General features: G+C 37.4%; 4 protein-coding genes across 4 annotated transcripts in view; 1 reads left to right on the plus strand and 3 right to left on the minus strand.

The window, feature by feature from the left end:
• The window catches only part of LOC123656733 (rho guanine nucleotide exchange factor 10-like protein), a 31,501-nt gene extending 28,727 nt beyond the window's left edge, over positions 1-2,774 (plus strand). Inside the window, exons 12-13 of the mRNA XM_045592393.1 lie at positions 184-360; positions 623-2,774. Of these exons, the coding sequence (XP_045448349.1) occupies positions 184-360; positions 623-2,245 (1,800 nt within the window). The 3' untranslated portion in view covers positions 2,246-2,774. The remainder of the gene's footprint in view (positions 1-183; positions 361-622) is intronic.
• Positions 2,775-4,741: 1,967 nt separating this feature from the next.
• On the minus strand, positions 4,742-5,772 carry LOC123656521 (coiled-coil-helix-coiled-coil-helix domain-containing protein 10, mitochondrial-like). The gene is made up of 3 exons (XM_045592191.1): positions 5,438-5,772; positions 5,086-5,302; positions 4,742-4,814 (listed from the first exon to the last, which is right to left on the minus strand). The coding sequence occupies exons 1-3, from the start codon at positions 5,504-5,506 to the stop codon at positions 4,804-4,806; spliced, it is 297 nt and encodes a 98-aa protein (XP_045448147.1). The 5' UTR covers positions 5,507-5,772; the 3' UTR covers positions 4,742-4,803.
• Positions 5,773-7,457: 1,685 nt separating this feature from the next.
• LOC123656118 (coiled-coil-helix-coiled-coil-helix domain-containing protein 2-like) lies at positions 7,458-11,118 on the minus strand. Its single transcript, XM_045591829.1, has 3 exons — positions 10,951-11,118; positions 10,720-10,861; positions 7,458-7,763 (listed from the first exon to the last, which is right to left on the minus strand). Exons 1-3 carry the CDS (start codon positions 10,998-11,000, stop codon positions 7,518-7,520), a joined length of 438 nt encoding a protein of 145 aa, XP_045447785.1. The 5' UTR covers positions 11,001-11,118; the 3' UTR covers positions 7,458-7,517.
• A 1,556-nt stretch (positions 11,119-12,674) lies between these two features.
• Positions 12,675-13,111, minus strand: LOC123656627. Its single transcript, XM_045592292.1, has 2 exons — positions 12,881-13,111; positions 12,675-12,809 (listed from the first exon to the last, which is right to left on the minus strand). Exons 1-2 carry the CDS (start codon positions 13,109-13,111, stop codon positions 12,675-12,677), a joined length of 366 nt encoding a protein of 121 aa, XP_045448248.1.
• Positions 13,112-17,569: the final 4,458 nt, after the last annotated feature.

Consider the following 17,569-nt stretch of genomic DNA (forward strand, 5'->3'; position numbering starts at 1 on the left):
TGCATTTAATAGAGTAAGCAAACAAAGATACTTTCAAAAAAAAAATCATTGATACGGGTGTCTCTCGATTAGTTTTACATCAGATACATCAATTTGTAAATTGCCTCTGTTTGACACGAATGTGTAAGCGATGTACAGGAACCCATCTCACTGCCAGTTCCATAACAGATTGCGTGCTCGCAGGTGCGGTGCGGCTGCTTCTACACGTCCGCGGGCAGCCCGCGCGGCGCCACGGCGCGGCGCGCGCGCTCGCTGCTGTGGCTGTGCGCGGCGGCGGGCGCCGGCAGCCACGTGGCCGTGCTCACGCACCGCGCCGCCAAGCTCAAGACGCTCGTCACGCTCGACCTGCCCGACACAAAGGTACCGCCCACCTCGCACCGACACAGACAACCTTACCGATCACACCGAAAGACTTCACGATTGGATTATTTTACTTCTTAAATTAATGTTTTATTTAATTCACATTCATTAATACTGTAATTCGTTCATTACATTGTGAAATTCTTTGCAATTACAGGCAACGCTAAAATAGAAACAACACTCGATTGAATTGAAGTTACAATTATAATCCTTTAAGATTATTATATTAACATGCTTATGAACGTGCAATTGTAAATTACAGGTAACGTCGATGGAGTACGCGAAAGGAGTTCGACAAGTGAACACGCTGTGCGGCGACACAGTGTGGCTCGGCACTGAGGACAAGAAGATCATCATTTTCTCTGGCGTAGAACCGGAAAAGCAAGAAAAGTTGACGGAAGTGACCACAGTCGCGCCCGTCACTCAAATTCGTTATCACTGTGATTCTATGTTCGTGGGACTTTCGAACGGAAGAGTATCGGTGTTTAGAAGAAATCATGACGACACGTGGGCTCTTCAAGAGCCGCTCGCGATTGAATTAGGTGACAAACCGGTACACTGTATATTACCGGTAGACGGTATCGTTTATGCGACGTGTGCGCGCAGAGTGTTCGCTATTAACGCACTCACTGCGGAAATAATGCGTATTCTTGAATTGAAAGGAGAGGGCGATCGTTCAGTTAAATATCTAGCTCATTCTGGAGTCGGACTCTGGTCCGCGTTCTCAGATTCCACGTATGTGAGCTTATACCACGCTGAGACATTCGAACATTTGCAGAATATCGACATCGCCGCGGACGTGGCGAAAACTATTGGTGCTAGAGAAGGCAGCAAACCGGCCTACGTATCGGCTTTACTTGCAGGACAAGGGCTTCTATGGGTCGGAACTACTGCCGGTGTGAGTGTCACAGTTCCTTTACCGAAATTAGAGGGCCTCCCTCTCATCGGTGGACACACTGCCGTGTCGTATCACGCTCACGCGGGTCCGGTTACATTCCTTTTGTCGCTTACTCCAGAAACACGCGAGGTCGACGTCAACGTCGTTCGACGGAATCTGTCGAACGCCCGCGCTCTTGCTGAAACCGTACAGGAATTCAAAGAGGAAGAAAGTAAAGAAGAAAACGAGAAACACAAGCTCGAAAGGCGGATATCAGAGGAATTGAGTCCGTATCGTCCACAACGCGTACAATCCGCAGTCATTCGAAGGAAAAAGCCGGGTGACGTTCGTCTGAGCAAGACGTTACCAAAGTGTGCGAACTTAAACGCTTGCGACGTCTATGGACTATTCGGAGATCTCATGTTCGTCAAAGATTGCGTAGGCGAGGCCGACGTCAGCGGCTCTGGCGGCGAATCACTTAGACGTAGCGACCCCGAGCTGGCCGCTATTCCCTACCGCGTTAGCACGCTAGACCGACGGTTACGAATGAGAGCGGGTCGCCCTCGGAGCTTGGATCTGTCCAACTGGTCGGTGGACTCGCGGGCCTCGAGCCTGTGCACATCCTCCGGAAGCGAGGAGTCCATGGCGCTGAGGGGAGTGTCACGGACTAGCTCGGGCGCGTCCGGCGCCGCCGGCCTAGCGCCAGTGGCCGCCTCCACTCCGGACTCCTCTTCGAGCAAGTCGAGCGCCTCCGACCGGTCCGTCTCCCGCAGCGACTCAGCAAACACTGCGCCAGAGCTACGTGCCAATAAAAGCGCAGCCAGGAGTCTCCGTGGTGCCGATTACATAGTGGGGGACAGCTCGGCGCGCCGGTCGGTGGTGACGGTGATGGGCGGCCGCGGGTACGTGGACTGGCGGCAGACGGCCGACGCGGCGGAGCGGCCCGCGCCCGCCGCCGACCCCAACCCCAAAGACGCGCATCTCATTTTGTGGGAAATGCGTTTGTAAATACACATGCATTCATAGAACAAGTGTACTGAATATATATATAGTTCGCTTCATGTTGGCGCGCTGCGCTGTGTACTTCTTGTAAATATAACTGATCTGTAACTGACTGGATGTTCTACCGACGGACACGTATTCTCTTATCACTTTGTTATGCGAGTAGAGTTTAAAAAATAACTTGACGTATTTATGCAGAGATTTATGTATAATCATAATTTAAAAAACAGAAAAATTGACATATTCAATAAGAATTTTTGCATATAAAGTGCACCCACTAATAAAACAGATAGTACCGCGCCAAGATGATTTGAAGTATCTGAACCGAAATCTTCAAGGTGATATAACAAATAATGTAAATACCCAGAGCATCTGTAATTATGTAGATGTCTCTTAAACAGTTCATAAATGCGATTTATTATATAAAGATCAGCTTATTGAAAGTTGTTGATTCCTTCTAAGCTTTATTTATTTATCAATCTGTTCCTGAATTGGTGTAATTTGCAAAATGAAAAATAATATGCGATAAATAAAATTGAATGGTGTTTAATTCATGATAAACTTTAAATTATTTTTGGAAATTGGGTCCTGACTATTTGCCTTTGTGCCTGATATTTACAATAGTTTGTATAGCTTTTATTACGTGCAGGTGCATATTTTTGACATTGTTTATTGACATGTTATATATTCAACGGGATAAACCCCACGAAAGCATTTTTGCTAGTTATAACAATTTGGCTATAAGCTTGTATTATACCAGTCATGCATACATATACTTGTAATTATTAACTTTACAACACTTCTAAAATTCAATGTTTCTTTTTTATAAACCATATCGTTATAGGATTAAAAAGGAAACGTGTTTTCTATTTCAAGCTTGGTAATTTTATTTAATAACAAACCGCCATATTAACATAGATTAATTTCGTTAAATGTAATTATTAAGAATAATTGTAAAAATTATTATTAATTTTGCTATTGTACTTTTATTTTTTCGACTGGTTAAATAGTTTAATCTATCCAAATGGAAATGTTGTGGCCTTATTTTTATAATATAAATCTTCCAGTGTTTGATTACGGCATTCGTTTTAAGCTTTATTGTTAGACATAGTTATGTCGCTTTAAGAATTAGACTGATTTAGCTTAAGCGTTAATACATATTATTAGTTAAATGTAAACGTTAAGCCGATTATACGACACTACGAACGAAAATTATATTTAGTTTAAGAATCTAACCAAATCTTTATTTTAAATTTAATAATACATTTTTCAAAATCAGAAGGAAATGTTCATTTTTAATTATTGCACAATAAAATACAAATGGTTGTTCATTCACAAAGTTATTTTTTGTTATGATGTTTAGCTTAGGTTAACGCAATACAATGTACTTCAAGACGAGTTTTCAAGTTATCAAGATTGTACAGTTGAAAATCTCAAACCTATTACTGTTAGTCGTTATTCGCAATGTTTTGTTTTTGGTCAGTAGAACAAATAGTATTGATGATTTAATCCAAAGAATGTCCCTTAAACAGTTGATAGTTTTGTAAAAACAGAGATCTAAACGTTAACTGTTTATCAAATATTTTTTATAAAACAACAAAAAAAATCTTTGTGCCAAATTGTAAATTACTGATAATTATGTACAGAGGATTAGTAACTATATCATAAACGATCATTCAAGATTATTAAAATTCAATTTTTATTTATTTCCCCCAAGTAATTTTATTAAATTGATTTCAATAATGTGCGAAAGAAATATCTCGAATGTTTTGTAACGGTCGAAACCTCATTTTTTTTTTGTTAGTTTTAAAACATGGTTCTTTACACTGAAATGTCACAACATGTATTTAAGGTGTAAATAAATTTTAAGTTTATATGTATACACCTGTATTTTTGTGTTTTCTTTTACAAACCATACCTATTTTCATAACATACTTCTCGGTAACAAATATCTAATGAAATGGAGTTAATGAACTTGTTCCAGATTTCTAGACCGATTTACATAATTTTGTTTTTTACTGTATGTCTATGCATACTAATTGCAAGATCATGAACTATATATTCAACAAAACTTCTTAAAAGTGATTAGCAGCTGAATCAAAATAGATTCAAAATTATTTTTAAAAATCGTGTACACAAAATTAGAAGTTTTATTTCATATTTAAACATTGATTATTAACTATTATTCTTCTATGTCTACGCATTAGATATAAGCAAAAGTGTAATAATAAAATACAGGGGATATAAGTACGTGAAAGAATGTATCTACTCACACAATGAAGGTCTTAAGGAAAAATAAATCCTTCACCATAAACCATTACCTATCATAGATTATTTAAAATCCATTAATTATATATCATAGAACAAGGAAGGAATTAAACGTGTATCAATCAGAATAACATGTGATGTGGGTTTTTCAATAAACCGAGTGGTTAATTGAAAAACCCAGACAAACAATTTTTTGAAAACGAATAGTGGGTTTGTTAAATAAAAACAAAAGCATATTTTACATATTTTGTATTTAATAAATTTTCATTAAAACTTGTGTAGCCGTCTTTACTGTTTCATGGTAAACCTGAAATATAATAATGGAATCGAGTTCAAAATTACTTATTCCGGAAAGCTAACGTTCGTTTGAAAGCACCACAATTACCAGACCTTTTAGGCAGGCAATATCTTGATCAAAATGCAATACTCCTGGTGTGGCAGGCGTCCATATACTATGGTATTCGCTTTATTAGAGCCAAAAATATTTGAGCTAAACTAACAACAATCATAAATGAAGACAAATATAAGGAAGAATAACCTACTTTAATAATAACGTAAATTTTATAAAAAGAACATACGATTTCGACGTTTGCATTCTCTGAGGGCCTCGTTAAAAGCCTCACATTCTTGCAAATTATCTCTGCTTGTAGCGCATTGTAAGAATTGAGCGATCTCATAAGCACATGGTCCGCTAGGCTCTGTACCCAGATGGTAGTTCCTAGGTAGTGCTTCCTCAACTTCTTCACGTCGCCGACCAGTAAACATGCTCGATATGGCTTCTCCTGCTAGATGTCCCTAAAACCATACATTGTTGGTACGTGAGATGGGTAATTTTAATATTATAAAAATTTTAACTGCAATTTACAATATTGTAGATATTGTAATTTAATTTATAAACAAATAATTACTATTATAAACAAGGACACTAACCATAGTAGTACCGACAGTGACGCCCCCTGCCACGGCCGCAGCGTCTCTAAACACCGATCTTCGTGGCATGGGCGATACGACAATGGTAGGAGGGTGCGCTGGTGCATGTTGATCTGCTCGAGAATAGCGAGAGCGACTGGAGCCGCGACTAGGACTAAACGTGGAAATAAATCTAATGTTAGAGCAATTTGGCAATTTTCTGTATAAGTTATGCTGTCTAAAGTAACAACTGCTATATCAAAATAGCCTATTTTGTACTAATCGTATAAGAAATCACTTATACGTACGTGTTACGTACGTTTTTTACGTAGTTATCAACTAATTATAAGAATATTTTTAGACGATATTCGCTTATTCAACCAATCTGGTCGTAGCGCGTGTTGTCGCGAGATAGCGCGGACGGTTGCGGGTTTAATTTCCGCTCGGTGTAGATATTTATATTTATGCAAATATTTACTTCTTAGCTGGGTGTATGTCGTTATGGGTCTCTCCACTACGCCTTGCCTCAAATAGTTCATTAAGCTGTCAATCCCGGGTTTATCTGCCAGCCTACAGATGGAGATAAAAGTGTTTGCCTAGCTATGATACGTACGATGCTAAATCAACCATTATCTCAAATCAATCATCATTCAATCAAATCTCATCTTTCAAGGTACCAGCTGACGAACTTTCTACTGAGATACAGCCAGCTGTCATTAATTTTCATTCATGGTAGCATATAAACCCACCGGGTAAATTTTTAGTTGAGAGGAAATCATTGAAAATATTTTTATTTTATTTTTTGACATTGAAGCGGCCAGATGACGTATAATCCACCATAATAATTATGGTCAGCTGACTTTATTTTCCCTTCAAGATATAAGGTAAACTATAATCCGACAAATTTTAAAGTAGTAGGAAATGACTAAAAAAACTTTTTTCTCCCTGCGTGGGAGGCTGCCACTGCCAGACGCCAGTCCGACCAATGGAGTCGCAGCTGACTGCTGCTCCATACAGCTGGCTCCCGGACCATACGGTTTAAGATTTTCCATAGTTAGTTAAAAGCCCTTTTCATTTATATGAGGGTAAATTGGGTTGTCTGAAAGAAATGGCTAACTAGCCATAAGTCCGCCCATTGTACTTCAGTCTGGAACTGTCTTTTAAATGTGTTTAATGTTGAAAATGTAGTTGTGGTGTACAATAAAGTATTAATAAATAAATGAATATTTTTTTAATACAATAAAAACAAACACTGTCAATCTACATTTCGCTAAAAAATTTAAAAAGTTGATACAATGTTAGGTAGGTAACTACCTATTCCAAAATTATTCTTACAAAAAAATTCGTCAAAACCACACTGTAACTATAATTGTTTGCAATTATCTGTTCTGTTGCAATTACAAAAAAAAATATTTTCTATCACAATAGATTGATAAGTTTCTTAGCAAAATACAATTTTTCTAAGTGATTATTTTTTAAACATTGGTATCAATATCATTTCCTTTCATCCCACAAATAGCGAACTAAAAAAATTCTCTAATAAAATCTAAATAATCATAAGACGTACAAGAAAGGACCTTTGTCTGTGTGAGTGCGAAAGGGGAAGTTTAGAAAAATAACAACCTCAATATATAAAACGAATGTTGATGAAACCCAACCTGGAAATCAATCTGGAGAATTTTTAAAAAAGATGCATCAAGGGATTCCACTAATATCAACAAAGAGCACTCGAGATTTCTAGAAGAAATTACATAAATAAAACAAAATCATGTTTCGTTACCTACTTTATTTATAATTTAATAGCATCTAAGAATTTAAAAATAATATACAGGCTATTTTTTGCTACATCATCAATTTATTTAAAACATAACAATAACTATAAAATTTGCTATAATAACAAAAAATGTTACTCCAACTATTACAGAATATAATAATTACTGGGTAGACGCTTCATTCCTTTATTGCAATGGAACATGTTGAATTTGAGGTATTATGTGGCATATATTGATTGGATACAATTTTTGCAAAATAATGCAAAGAATTTTTGAAAAACAAAAATCATATTTATTACTTTTAATAATGAAGCATCACAATTATTTAATTAAATACGATTGTTGACTTTGCATTGACGCAAAGCTTCATTGAAGCCTTCACAGAGGGTAAGATCGTGTTGCTGTTGAGCACATTCAATGAACTGTTTGATTTCCCAAGCACAGGGACCCTGTGGGGTCTGTCCTTGGACCTGGTTGTATGTAGTCTGGGCAGATTGAGCTTGTTCCTGCTGAGCAGGTTCATTGCTGCTTCCGCCACTGAATACACCAGTTAATGCACTACCAGCCATATGACCCTGAAAATAAATTATTACATCACTTTACGATATACAATTTATCACATATAAATATTTGTGAGATATGGTCAAATAGATAAAATGAAAGTTAAATTTCTCCATTTTGATACCCTGGGCGATCTAACTTGAGACACTGTGAAAGATCTGGAAGAATACATATAGCAGTCTGACTAATATCTTCCTTGATTTGCCCAAATACCTGTATATTATTTAAAACAAGTAGAACAAAATAGAAATACATTTTGTAACAAGAATCCTTTTATTTCCAATTGCAAAATCAATCATTTATATCCACCATAATCAAGGAGTATTCTCAGTTCAAAAGTATATGTAATAAACACCCATTGGTGTAAACCACGTTTAAAATATACGTGCATATAATGTCGATTGCTCCTAAGTATACTGAGTCAAATCAACTTCTAATACCTTTACAGGAAGTCGATAACAATAGCGTAAGGTTTATAATATTTGAAATGTTAACATAATCAAGAAAAAAAAAATCATTTTGAATTAAATATATTGATAGCCTTAAACTGTGTAAAATAAAATTCACATTATGTTATTAAATTATGAAATTTTTTTTTTTTTTTTTCGTTATTTATAGAAATAATTTTATTTTTAGGAATCGTTATTTATAGGGATAATTTTATTTTTAGGATTTTTTTTAACATAGGTAGATAGGAAATGAAGTACATGTTATTAATTTCTTAAAAAATGAAATTATCAAAAATTGTTAGTTGACTCAGTATACTTAGGAGCCATCATTGTAAATTGTATGCGTTAACATAATATGTAGCTATTGTCATGAGTAACACATGAATATCTGACACTTTAAAGTTAACTTAAAAGCAAAAACAAATCTATATTTTATAAAAAATATTACCAATACATTACAACATTTCATTGGGGAAGTTTTTTGGTTGAAACGGAACACATTCTATGCTTTTATCCATATTATATTTATTTCTTTTATAAGTAGGTATAGTATTTTTATATAGTATGTTTATATATATATATATATGTTTGTATGTATGTGTCAGTGATGAAACGGATAGCAGTTTGGCCGGATACCGGATACCAGATATTCGGCCAACCATGTGGCCGAATAGCCGAATATCCGGCGGACTTAGCTGTTTGGTGTATCTGACAAACACACACACACACTTGCCTTTCTTCCCGTGGGGGTCGTAAAAGGCGATCGAGGGATAAACCTGGCTCAAAATCATCAGGGTCCTGGAGAAGGAAAACTTCATTTGAAACCCGAAATGGGGTGTCCGTCAAGCATTTGTGACATAGCTCTAAAATGCGAAAGACTCCTGAAGCCGACCTGGTTCCACACGTATCGACTCGTCGTTCCTGTGTCATAGAGTGAGATCGAGAGGGTGGCGCAGAGCTTAGGCAACTCTGCGTTTTCCTGAAGAATGTCTTAGGTGACAGTGTCTGTCTGACACAGTCTAAATCGTCTGCGACGGACGGACGAAATAGACGGACTAAGGCCAATGATGATGATATGGAATTACCATCCGGTATCCGGCCGGATACTGAATTACCATCCGGTATCCAGCTGGATAGTGAAAACAAAGTTGGTGACCGCAGGGCTGGCTTTGTCACACCGAAGACACTGCTGCCCGTCTTCGGTAAGTGTATTTCAAAGCCAGCAGTTGAATGGTTATTCCGCCATCAATTTTTTTTTTTAAGTTTTATTTTAAGTTCCAAGGTGGTAGTGGAACTGTGTTATCCCTTGGTCCTCTTATGATACCCACGGGAAGAGAGGGGGTGGCTATATTCTTTACTATCATAGCCACACAGCTATTGAATAATATCTTCTTAATATGAGACAGGACACCTAGTGTACTTTATGATGGATTGTTTGAAAATTATACTTAGTGTGTTACTGGCACTTATTGGAAAAACCACAACAAACTAGCATTATATACTTTAACATAAAACTTTACGTATCTTTGGACATTTGCAAAAAATTATTCTCTTAACACGTTGAACGCCAGACCAAAAACCATGTTTAGTCCAGTGGGCCGCGACGGACACCATGTGACTGCCATTATATTGGGTCCAAGAGGCCGTGTCGGACACCATGTGTCCGCATGCCCGCGATCACTTCAGAAGCCTCTAGGGAGCCGACAGACAGTGTTTCGACTGTTTTTACTAAGGCAAGTGACCCGCGCGGCCTCACAGTGCAATAAGGCCACATAGCACAAAAAAAAAAATCGAAAACACTTTGAATTTATAGGCTTTTTAACAAATTGTTTCCAAAAATGTTATAGCTGGTGTCTGCCACTTGAGATCTTGGAAAATAATGGGTAAATAACTGTTTCCGTCAGTCGCCCATTATTTTTGAGGTTTTCGCTGACAATATTTGCAGAAAAACACCTTAACAATTTTTTGACGATTCTCGATTTATTGGTGTGGCCCCAGGCGAAAGTATGCTGTCGGACATACGGTGTCCGTCATGGCGTCCAACGTGTTAAGAAGTATACAAAATTAGTTTTTAAGAATATAAGAATTTGTGGAGTTGTTTTTAGAACTCATTTCTTATGATAGATTGAGAGACATAAGATATAGTTTCTCTTATCACATTAAAAATATTTATAAAAATAAATGTACTTAGTAAAATTTAGGTAAATTGTGCCCAAAAGTATTTGTCTAATTATAAATGGGGTGATTTCTTACACTCATCTAATAAGAATTTAGGTACAAGAATTTCAATAAGAGGGAAATATTACGCAAATCATGTTTACATGCAGTAACGCCAATGTCAAGATGACAACAAAACACGTGCCTCGTATTGGATTATCGCCAAACAAAGAATGAAAAGAAAGTAACCTAGGCACTTCTAGAAATTACTAATTTATATTGCGCAATCACTATTTGCAAAAAATATTAACTGAACAGTGAAATTATGTGCAAAGTTCACGCATTACATAACAAATTCACATACCACTGCAGATCCTACTGCAACACCTCCAGCAGTAGCTGCCATTTGGCCGAAGAGAGAAGGCTGCTGAGGCTGACCAGCAGCAACCGGAGCCGGCGTTGAGGGAGGAGCACGAGCTGGGACATTGCTTGAACGTGGCGCAGCTCTAAAAAGTACAAACAAGGAGGTTATATGACGCAGTAAATTAAAATATAAGCAAAAAGCCACAAAAAAAAAACACTAAAATACACTTACCGTCGCTGTGGAGCCGGAGGTGGGCTAGCAGATCGTCCTCGACGAGGCATTTTGGATTAATAAGCACTTAGAACAAATGTAAGTTTTTTGCAAATAACAACACTGTTAAGATCACGAACTTCAAAGTTCAACTGATGAACTGAATAGTTTTATGACAGTGACACTTTATTAATGAGTTTCATTCAGGACGATGTTCTAGAAACTATGGAAAATTTAAATTTAGAATCATCTATTTTCGTTATTCCTATGAAATTTGTAAGGGATAGAATATACGTCGCAAGGCTACCAATATTAAAGTTACATTGAATGAGTAAACTCTTAGAATACTCGATACAAAATTTAATGTGTTTATATCACAATTATTACTATGATACTATCATTTGAACAATTTCAAAAATATTGCTTGCATTGATTATGTATTCTTACATGAAATTTAAAACAAAATTTTTATTATATTTACCTAGAAGATTTTCTACGGCCGGGCATTTTTATTTATTTTTTAATCTGAACTCATATTGGATTTTGATTAATTTTTATATTGTCATAATCAGTTGCTTTCGTTTGGTTATACCAGCCAGTAATAATTTATTTAAATAATCTGCAATTTTATGTAATTCTTATTAATTTATATACATTCTTTTATAAATAAAATACTGCAGTTAAGTATCCAAGGAGCAAATTTTTTAATTTTTAAGAGATAGTGCAGATTGCACCGTATCGAAGCCAAATCATAATTATAACGTACTCGGTCTTAAATAACCCATATCCAGTGGCGGCGCAAGTCCTTTTTTGACGTGACAACGTCTTATAAATTGGTTTGCCGGGTGACACTTCAAGAAACTGCGTTACGCTCCGCTCACGTTATGCGCTCACAATGAGAGCGAGTGAGAGGCACGCGTCCCTTCCACTCGGGCATGGTTAGCCCGCCTAAGAGCGAGAGAGACAGGCATAAAAAGTGAATGAAATTCAGTGCGAGATTCTTTGTATAAATTAATGTTTTAAATATAATTCTTTGTATAAATAAATGTTTTAAATTGTTACTATTATTTCATCCTTCTTCCTACTATACGAATGAATATTCACATTAAAATTATTTTACCACTCAAAGTCGTTGTCACGTAAAACTTTCGCCCGTATACCGACTTTACAGGCAACCAATTTTTTTTTTACCCACAGGAAATCCCTAACGGATACCTCCAGCCCGGGAGAGCTGGAGGGTATTTCAGATTCGCACGGGCTAACCTTTAAAACGCCTGGGCGGAATCACGGGGATGCGGTTGGACTTCCGCGATCCCACTAGTGGTTGCCTTAAGGGCTCGTCGCGATTGAGAGGCTTCCTCGGACACAAAGGTTGCCTCCCTTCTCAGGACCGTGCAATGAGATTGGGTCTTGTACTCGCTCCCGTTCTGCCGCTTCCTTTTTTATGTCACTAGGTCGGCAAACAAGCGTACGGCTCACCTGATGGTAAGTGATTACCGTAGCTTATAGACGCCTGCAACACCAGAAGCATCGCAAGCGCGTTACCGACCCAATCCCCAATCCCCCCAGGAGCTCTGGTCACCTTACTCACCAACAGGAACACAATACTCCTTCTGCAGCATTATGGATTTGCAGAAGGATGAAACTGCAATCCGTTTTTCATCACTATCAACCATAGTCCTAATTAAAGCCGACAGCGATAGGTCCAGTCTAACAACTGCTGATAAGGCGGCACGCTCGTCACTCTACGCTGGACAGTCCGCGCACGTGTGCTCCGTCGTGTCCTCGGCGCCGACGTCGCAGTGATGACACTCCGACGACGGCTCTTGCCCCAACACTCGATACAGGTAGCGGCTGAAGCAGTCGTGTCCAGTCAAAATCTGTGCCAAGTGGAACGACACCGCACTGTGTCTCCTTTCAACTCAGTCAGGCAGGGTCGAATCGCCGTCACCAGCTCCTGTTTCACCTCTGGATTCTCCAGGCTGACTGAACACTTCCGATAAGGTCGTCGCGAGCCACTTTCCTCCATCGCATGACATCTTGCAGAAGAGGTGGTTCCTCTCTCAGGCGCGCCACTGGCGTGCGCCAGAAGACCGTTTCTAGGACTTTGGATTCCAATTCCTACGGAGGATTGCTGCCGAAAGGGCACGATGCGGTGCAGAACACCGTACGGTACGCTCATGTGGCTCGCAGAGCGATAGCACGCTACGGCCGTCGCAGCAATGGCAAATTTCTGGTGCAGAGTGCGCGGCGCAAGTCCTAAACTTAATGTGGGCAAGATACATTTCGCGAGACCCCCTGATGGTAGATAAAGAAGGGAGTATAAAACTACTCAAAATTAAACAGTTTTTTTATTAATTAAGAAACAAACTTAAATATTTACTTATACTTCTTTGGGATATTAAAAAAATAAAAAAGACAAAACTAAAGAAACAGAAATTTTCTACTTTTGGTTTTAATGAACTCCTTAACGATTGGTTCGTAATTTCTTAGATGCTATCATATCTATCTGCTTCAATAGATAAAACTGCCACAGCTGAAAGTCTTTCTTTACCCTTAGTTTTTCTTAAATGATTTTTAATTAGTTTCGATTTTGAAAAGTTTCTTTCAGCGAAAGCAGTACTTAGAACAGGTATTGTTAACTAAAATCGAATGACAATGTAAACATTTGGGTAAATTTCTTTCAAATCGTTCTCTATTATATATTGGAGCACATGTTTCACGTCTGCTATAGAGTTAGGTAAATTTAGGATCATGTTTTGTAACTCTTCATACAACTCATGCGGTTGGAAGTCACTGCTCTCACCTATTTGCAGGACTAAGCATAAATCCTGATAGTTTTTCAGTATTTAGTATTTTAGATTTTTTTTTAAACTTGTTTATGTCATAGAGAAAATCAAAATGTTGATTTAAAGACGTAAATATCGATACAATGTTACTTATGACAGAATCAATCATGGCATTAAAAAAATCTTTTTCGTACCGGCTTTTGCCTGCCATGCTCTGACTGTACTTTAGTTGGAGCACGGGCTCCAAGGGCAAGGCACGGCTTAATTTCAATCAGGTAATATAGTCCAAGAATTAGCTGAAGATTACTATGTTTATTTAATGTATACACATTTATATATAAACACATTTAATTATTAAATAGTTTTAAGTAAATATTATTATATAGTACATTTTATTATAGTATTATATTATTAATTATCATATTTTATTTTTTTTATTTTTTTTTATTTAATTATATATAATATTTTTATATATTTGAATTTCTCTGCACATTTACTTGTACTTTAAAACGTAAAATAATATAAATGGCCACTATAGATGTAGATTATTCTGATGAGGAGTTTTGTTCTGTTTCTACCTTAAGCAGCGACGACAGTTATCATAGTGCAGTATCGCCTTCCTTAAATGATGTCATCTCAGAACATCTTTCTGATGATATAAAAAAATTTAACGTCATTCATATAAATGCACAAAGTATTCCGGCACACTATCCAGACATCCTCGCGTCGTTTACTTCAAATAGCATACATGCTATACTTGTTTCTGAAACCTGGCTGAAACCTTGTTTACCTTCAACTAGCTATTCCTTGCCCGGATTTCAGCTAATTCGAAATGATCGCACCAACAGGGGTGGAGGGGGGGTGGCAATTTATTTGAAGTCCAACTTTCCTTTTTCTATAATAAGCTTGTCACCACAGCCCCCACCAATTGATGCTGCTGAGCACATCTTGATAGAGGTTGAGTTGGCTCACACAAAAATGTTATTAGGTGTATTCTATAGCCCATCACTTAATGTAGACTACTTTACTTCTTTTGAACAGACTATAGTGACTTATACTCCCTCATATTGTCATAATATAATTATGGGCGATTTTAACACATGTATGGTAAAGCGAGATAGAAGATCTGAAAGACTCAGTACCATCCTTGATTCGTGCAATATGCAGCTGTTGCCACTTAAACCCACACACTATTTTCCCGGTTGTGTGCCTTCACTTTTAGATCTGATCATGGTTTCTGCTCCAGAATTTGTTTTCAAATTTGGACAGTGTCCCGCGGAGGGTTTCTCGTACCATGATTTGATATACCTATCTTATAATTTACGTCCTCCTAAACAAAAGGCAAGAGTATTGATGCAGCGGAATTTTGGTAGAATGAATTCAGATAGTTTACTATTAGACGCACGTGAACTGAACTGGTCCATAATTTATAGCGAAACGGATATCGACAAAAAAATAGAAATATTTAATAGCCTACTAGCTAATTTATATGACAAACATGCCCCAGTAAGACCTGTTAAAATTAAGCATCTTCCTGCACCTTGGATGACCAACGAGTTAAAGTTGTTGATAGCCAAAAAGCACAGGGCTAGGGCAAAGTATAGGAAGTCCAATTCTGATGAGCATCGTGAGAGATACGTAAAAATACGCAATCGCTGTAATATGATGTGTAGGGATGCGCAAAGACGTCATATTCATAAATCGGTTGAGAACGGCAACCCAGCAAAAGTGTGGAAGTTTCTTAAATCACTTGGAGTTGGTAAGCAAACAAGTAATTATTACTCAGATATTTCTTCAGACGAACTAAACCGACATTTTGCTTCACCTGATTCAGACTTTGACGCCAATACAAAGGCTTGCACACTACGTCATCTTTCCCAGCTACCAGCTCCTAATCATCGTCCGTTCTTTTTTAGTCAAATTACTGAATGTGATGTTAAGAAGAACATATTATCCATATCGTCTGATGCCGTTGGTTGCGATAACGTTAGTCGTAAGATGCTGGTACCTATCCTTGATGTAATTCTCCCTGTTCTCACGCATATTTTTAACAGTTCTATTGATTCTGGCATTTTTCCCATTACTTGGAAGGATGCTTACGTTATTCCTTTACCCAAAAAATCTAATCCTTCTACTGTTACTGACTTTCGACCAATTTCTATCCTTCCTTTTCTTTCCAAAGTCTTCGAACGCATAGTCCACTTTCAACTTACTTTGTATATGACGAAAAATAATCTTCTTAATCCACTTCAATCAGGGTTTAGAATAGGACACAGCACGACTACTGCTCTTGTCAAAGTCACCGAGGACATCAGATATGGCATGGATAACAAAAAGCTTACTGTTCTGACTTTATTAGACTTCAGTAATGCTTTTAATACGGTAGATCATGACGTACTTCTTAGTACCATGTGTTCACTTAACATATCTCCATCAGTGATTGACTGGTTTCGTAGTTATCTACAGAGGCGCCGGCAGAGAGTAAAGATGGCAATAGATCTTTCCTCTTGGTCTAATTTACCTGTCGGTGTGCCTCAAGGTGGCGTCTTATCACCTCTTCTATTTGCCATTTTCATTAACAACATCACGAATAACATTTCTTCTCTCTACCATTTGTATGCAGATGATTTGCAGATCTATGCTCAGTCTGACCTCGAAAACTTGCCTGGGGCTATTACTATAATTAATAAAGATCTTGCTGCTGTAGCTGAATGGAGTCGCTGTTATGGTCTTAAATTAAATCCAGTGAAATCGCAAGTTATAGTATTGGGTAGTCGGGCTTTTATTTCGAGGATTGACTGGGCTTCTTTACCTCCGGTGCTCATCAATAACACTTCCATACCATATAGTAAGTGCGTTAAAAATCTTGGCGTTTACATGGACGAGAATATGAATTGGACAACGCAGATTAAAGAAGTGAGTAGAAAAATGTTTTCAACTTGGCATTCGTTAAGACGCTTACAATACATGCTACCGACTTCTACTAAAATTGCACTCGCGGAATCTCTTTTCCTGTCTTATCTCGACTATGCCGATGCGTGCTATCCTGACCTTACTGAACAACAACTGACAAAACTTGAGAGGCTCCAAAATTTAGCTATTAGATTCGTATTTTCTTTGCGAAAATACGATCACATATCCGATTTTCGTAAAAAGCTCAAGTGGTTGCCAATCCGCTTTCGCCGGAATACTAGAATGCTGGCGCTGCTTTACTATGTGCTTAAAAGTCCCCGGGCCCCTGAGTATCTAAGAGAAAAGTTTGTAGTGCGTGAATCTGACAAGGCACTGCGCTCGAATGATACAACTACGCTGTATATTCCTATCCATCATACTGCTTTCTACAATTGCTCTTTTACAGTGCAGTCAATAGTTCTGTGGAATGCTTTGCCTAAAACTATTAGGGAGGCTAAAACTCTTACATCATTTAAGAAGCTACTAAAAGATTTTTACCTAAATTGTTAGTGAAAAGCTGGTCTGTGTTAGTAAGTTTACTCGTAGTTATTCGTAAATGTGTGTATTCAATATTATATGTATGATTAACTATTATCTACTTCATAATTAATGTAATAGGTATGTATTTATTTGTGTATATATTTTACGATAAAGCATAATGTAATGGGTATGTATTTATTTGCGTATTTAATTCTTTATATGTTTATAATATATACTATATATATATATATATATATATATATATATATATATATATATTATTGTATTATTATTAGAATGTAGGATCTACTTTGTTTTTAGTTTTTTGTTTTGCCTTTTGATAACCCTACTCTTTTTATTTTAAAATCTCCTCTACCCCAAGGTTGTCTGGAAGAAATCGCTTACCTAGCGATAAGACC

This window comes from Melitaea cinxia, chromosome 9 (genome assembly GCF_905220565.1).
Source record: "Melitaea cinxia chromosome 9, ilMelCinx1.1, whole genome shotgun sequence".
Lineage (NCBI taxonomy): Eukaryota > Metazoa > Arthropoda > Insecta > Lepidoptera > Nymphalidae > Melitaea > Melitaea cinxia.

Coding starts and splice junctions, on each gene's coding strand:
- LOC123656521 (XM_045592191.1), bottom strand. CDS start 5,506: ATGCCACGAAGATCGGTGTTTAGAGACGCTGCGGCCGTGGCAGGGGGC. Junction 5,303..5,437: donor TCACTGTCGGTACTACTATG/GTTAGTGTCCTT, acceptor GTATGGTTTTAG/GGACATCTAGCAGGAGAAGC.
- LOC123656118 (XM_045591829.1), bottom strand. CDS start 11,000: ATGCCTCGTCGAGGACGATCTGCTAGCCCACCTCCGGCTCCACAGCGA. Junction 10,862..10,950: donor CCTCCGGCTCCACAGCGACG/GTAAGTGTATTT, acceptor TGTACTTTTTAG/AGCTGCGCCACGTTCAAGCA. Junction 7,764..10,719: donor TTGCAGTAGGATCTGCAGTG/GTATGTGAATTT, acceptor ATTTATTTTCAG/GGTCATATGGCTGGTAGTGC.
- LOC123656627 (XM_045592292.1), bottom strand. CDS start 13,111: ATGAGCGTACCGTACGGTGTTCTGCACCGCATCGTGCCCTTTCGGCAG. Junction 12,810..12,880: donor CAGAGGTGAAACAGGAGCTG/GTGACGGCGATT, acceptor CACTTGGCACAG/ATTTTGACTGGACACGACTG.